General features: G+C 35.5%; 1 protein-coding gene across 1 annotated transcript in view; it reads left to right on the forward strand.

Annotated features, from left to right (window-relative positions):
* The window catches only part of LOC106879763 (carbamoyl-phosphate synthase [ammonia], mitochondrial), an 83,315-nt gene that overhangs the window by 26,707 nt on the left and 52,144 nt on the right, over nt 1-4,464 (forward strand). The window contains exons 8-9 of the mRNA XM_014929448.2: nt 1,702-1,808; nt 3,805-3,946. Coding sequence (XP_014784934.2) covers nt 1,702-1,808; nt 3,805-3,946 — 249 coding nt within the window. The remainder of the gene's footprint in view (nt 1-1,701; nt 1,809-3,804; nt 3,947-4,464) is intronic.

Below are 4,464 nucleotides of genomic sequence, written 5' to 3' on the forward strand. Positions count from 1 at the left end.
ATGGTGCATTTTATGTACCACCAACACAGAGGCCAGTCAGGCGGTACTGCCCACAGGTGTGCCATAGCTTTTGAAAATATAGGTGGGTTGGGCAATTCGGGTAGCAGAGTGATTGAAGGCTTCATTGGTATCATTGGAAAAAATCTGGGCATGGAAGTAAATGGATTCAGAAAAGTGGATAGAATTTTTCTCAGTGGGGTCGGGCTCAGGAGCGGGGTAAAATACTGAAAGAAATTAAGACAAATAATATAACTTGGATGAAAAATTGATTAAAGCTTGTATCATCTATGTTGGAAGGAAAGTAGGCCTCGAACCAAATCATAAAAGAAGAAATGTTGCAAAAGTACCTTGATGGAAAAAAGAAGGGTAAAGCAATCAATGAACGAATTATGAAAACTTATTAACACCCTGGAATGAAACCGGGTGAAATCAGGAAGGAGAAATATCAGGAACTAGATCTTAGGTATAGGGTCAAGAAAAAGGGGCTAAATGGCGTCCTTGAAGAGCTTAAACAGACAGAGAGATTATCTCTTTATAGATGAAGATCAGTTGCAATGGGAGGAGTAGAATCTCATAAGAATGGAAAAACAAACAACAAATGGGTTGTATCTAATAATGAAACTCTTTTAAGAGCATTCAAATCCCTCTGCAATGTTAAAATCATTGCCTCATTGAGCTCAGTTAAGTGCATCATCAAGTACAGGCTGAAAGGAGATGACCAAGCTAGTGTATATATGTTTATATGTATATATATGTATGTGTATGTATGTATATGTAAATATACGTATTTTCGTTGTTCGAAAAATGTTCATTTTCTGTTTTCGTTTCTCATTGTGTTTAACGTTTTTTTTTATGTCCTGCACCCATATAAGCATGTATGTATACATATAGATGTAGGTATGTACATATATGTATGGATATATTCATATGTTTATATATTTTTTATATTATGTATGTATATATGTATATGTATATATATATATGTTTATATATGTACATATGCATATATATGTTTATATTTAATGCTCTTAGCTTAGATTTTTGGAGCCAGTCAGATTTGAACAGTCTCAAGCGTAACTGGCCGAAACTGTAAGGATAATGTGGAAACTTGACTGAGGAGAGAAGGCCACGATTGGCCCATCTTTGTTTTGTCCTGTCTGTCTTTTTGTTGCTTTTCTTGTCCATCTTTGTATCGTCTAACCATCTGGATGTTTTATTGTTGTCTGTTGTGTTCTTGTTCCAATTTTTGGATTTATATGTAGGTGTGTGTGTGTATGTATATGTGTGTGTGTACGTACATATATCTGTGTGTGTGTGTGTGTGTGTGTGTATGTATATATATGTGTGTGTATGTGATATGTATATAGCTGAAATTTACAGAAAAACAAAAGGCGAAGACAGGTGTATGAACAACAAGCAGGTGTATTAGTTTGATGCTCAGGAATATATATATATGGTTCAAATGTACAAAAAAATAAAAGGCAGAGACAAGTGAGGGAACAATAAGCAAGTTGTATTAGTTTGACACTTAGGGAAAATGGGAAAGTCTTTGAGACTCTCTCTCTTTTTATTTATATACATATATTTAAGAAATATATATAGAGAGAGAGATTTGTGTGAAATTGGAGCCATGTGTCGGGACTGTTACAATGTTTAACTTTTATTATCAAAAATATTAATCTGTTTCTTATAACTTTGCAGTTCCTGAATCAAAATAGACCAGAGCCTCTCTTTGGAATCTGTATGGGAAACCAACTGACTGCTTTAGCTGCTGGTGCTCAGACTTATAAGTTGGCACTTGGAAATCGGTAAGATGTGAATGTTTTTGTAGTTCACTCTCTTTTTCTCTCTTTTACTTGTTTCAGTCATTTGACTGTGGCCATGCTGGAGGACAGCCTTTAGTCGAGCAAATCGACCCCAGTACTTATTCTTTGTAAGCCTAGTACTTATTCCATCGGTCGCTTTTGCCAAACCGCTAAGTTACGGGGACGTAAACACACCAGCATCTGTTGTCAAGCAATGTTGGGGGGACAAACACAGACACACAAACATACACACACATATATATATATGACGGGCTTCTTTCAGTTTCCGTCTACCAAATCCACTCACAGGGCTTTGGTCGGCCCGAGGCTATAGTAGAAGACACTTGCCCAAGGTGCCACGTAGTGGGACTGAACCTGGAACTATGTGGTTTGTAAGCAAGCCACTCCTCTTTAACTTATGGAATAAATTTGTTTTCTTTTCAACACCAAACATTCATTTGTATGTTTTGATTATTTTGTGTTATTTTTGTTGCATTTTAAATGTTTATTATGATTTGGGAGAGTTGTTAGAGCATTGAATAGAATACTTAATGGTATTTGTTACAACTCTTTACATTCTGACTAAAAATCCTGCTCTGCTCAACTTTGCCTTTCATTCCTCAGGGGTCAATAAAATTAAGTACCAGTCAAATACTAAGTTGATTTAGTCTACTTAACCCCACCCTTCAGACAATTACTGGTCTTCTTACCTAAATTAGAAACCATTATTAGTATTATTTTTTGTTATTAAGATGGTGAGCTGGCAGAATTGTTAGCATGCGGAGCAAAATGCTTAGCAGCATTTCATCTGTCTTTATGCTCTGCATTCAAATTCTGCTGAAGTTGACTTTGCCATTCATCCTTTCAGTGTTGATAAAATAAGTACCAGTTACGCACTGAGGTTGGTCTAATTTATCTACCCCACCCCTAAAATTTCTGGCTTGTGCCAAAACTTACAAGCAATATTATTATTGTTATTGTTTTTGTTATTATTGTTGATGATGATGCTGCTTTGTCAGTCATTGGGTATAATATTTCTCTGTAGTACATGACTGACCATGCAATTGACATTTTATGATATATTCTATCATATATTATATTTTGCAAGGAATTTTCAGCACTGCAGCAACTATTCCTGATGGTCCAGTTGTGCTCTTTGCTTCATATCCTTAACTGTCCTTTCAATCATGTGGCTGTCAACTTTAAGAGCTGGTTCCTCTGATAGGTCTCATTTGGGTAGACTTTCTCTCCTTCAAATATTCTCTTTATTCCACAATCTCTTGAAGTAAAATACACAAACCTTTTTCTTCTCATTGTCAATGAAAGCAGTATCAATTAGCAGACACAGCTGCCCTAAAAATAGTTGGTAGCTTTTGTTACCTAGGTGACTTGTTCAGTTGTGGAGACAGATGTTCTAAAAGTATAGTAACCAGAATAATCACTCCTGCTGGCAACAAGGAGATAGGTTGTATGATACTTGTGCATGAAATTTTAGCTGAGTGGCATTTCTTATGTTTCAAATAATTTCTATTTTGATTCCATAGTCAGTAACCAATAATCACTGAAATTGGTAAATAAAGAAATACATGTTGGTGTGCTACTACAAGTAGAGATTAATATTTTGTGCTGGATGGCAAGCTGGTAGAATCATTAGCATGCCCAGCTAAGCACTTGACAGCATTTCATCCATCTTTACGTTCTGAGTTCAAATTCCGATGGGGTTGACTTTGCCTTTCATCCTGAGGGGTCAATAAAATAAGTTACCAGTTGAGCACTGGGGTCGATGTAATCAACTTACCCATTCCCTGAAATTGCTGGCCTTCTGCCAAAAAGTTTCAAACCAATATTTGGAGCTGGGTCCTTCATCTAAACCTCACTCTCTCATTCTCTCTTTCTCTCTCACTTTTTCTTTCAGTCATTCATGCACTGTACCTTTTTTATAATTTTGTTGTTTCATTTGTTTTATTTTCTTTTTTTTTTTTTGTTTTGTATCTCTCAGTGGCCATAACCAACCTGTTGTGAATGTTCTAACTAACCAGGCATTTATCACATCACAGAACCATGGCTTTGCCATTGATAGTAGTTCTCTGCCAGAAGACTGGAATGTTTTGTTTGTCAATGCCAATGACAAAACTAATGAGGTTAGTTTAATAAATGAAAAATCCAATCTAAACAACTAATGAACTATAAAAAGAATTTTCATGAGGACAGAGACACACAACAGGGTGGACAAGTGACTCTAATAGTTAAGCCTGTATCCTATAATCTTGTGTGTTTTGTGAGACATGACTTTAATCCTTTTTGCCATGTAATGTGTTTAGAAAAGGTAGCATGGTGGAACAAGTTTTTCTCAAACTAAAACTCATGTGAAAATTTGAACCACACATTACAAGATAATGAAAAACTTGCCAGTTATGTTAAAAGTTGAGTGTTTTTACATGAAGACAAAATATTGCTTATAATAGGGGTTGAAGGGTTGACTTTTTCCATCATTGGTCTACTTTCTATGAGTTGCCCTAATATGACTCTCTTACTGATATTGATGATTCATAAATACATTTTGGTCCATTTAATCTCATGTCAAGTGTGATATTGGTGAAATATCAAACTAATATCATGGTGATGTTATCACACTACAAATATCACACACTATATATAT

The sequence above is a fragment of the Octopus bimaculoides genome, chromosome 10, assembly GCF_001194135.2.
Source record: "Octopus bimaculoides isolate UCB-OBI-ISO-001 chromosome 10, ASM119413v2, whole genome shotgun sequence".
In the NCBI taxonomy this organism is placed as follows: domain Eukaryota; kingdom Metazoa; phylum Mollusca; class Cephalopoda; order Octopoda; family Octopodidae; genus Octopus; species Octopus bimaculoides.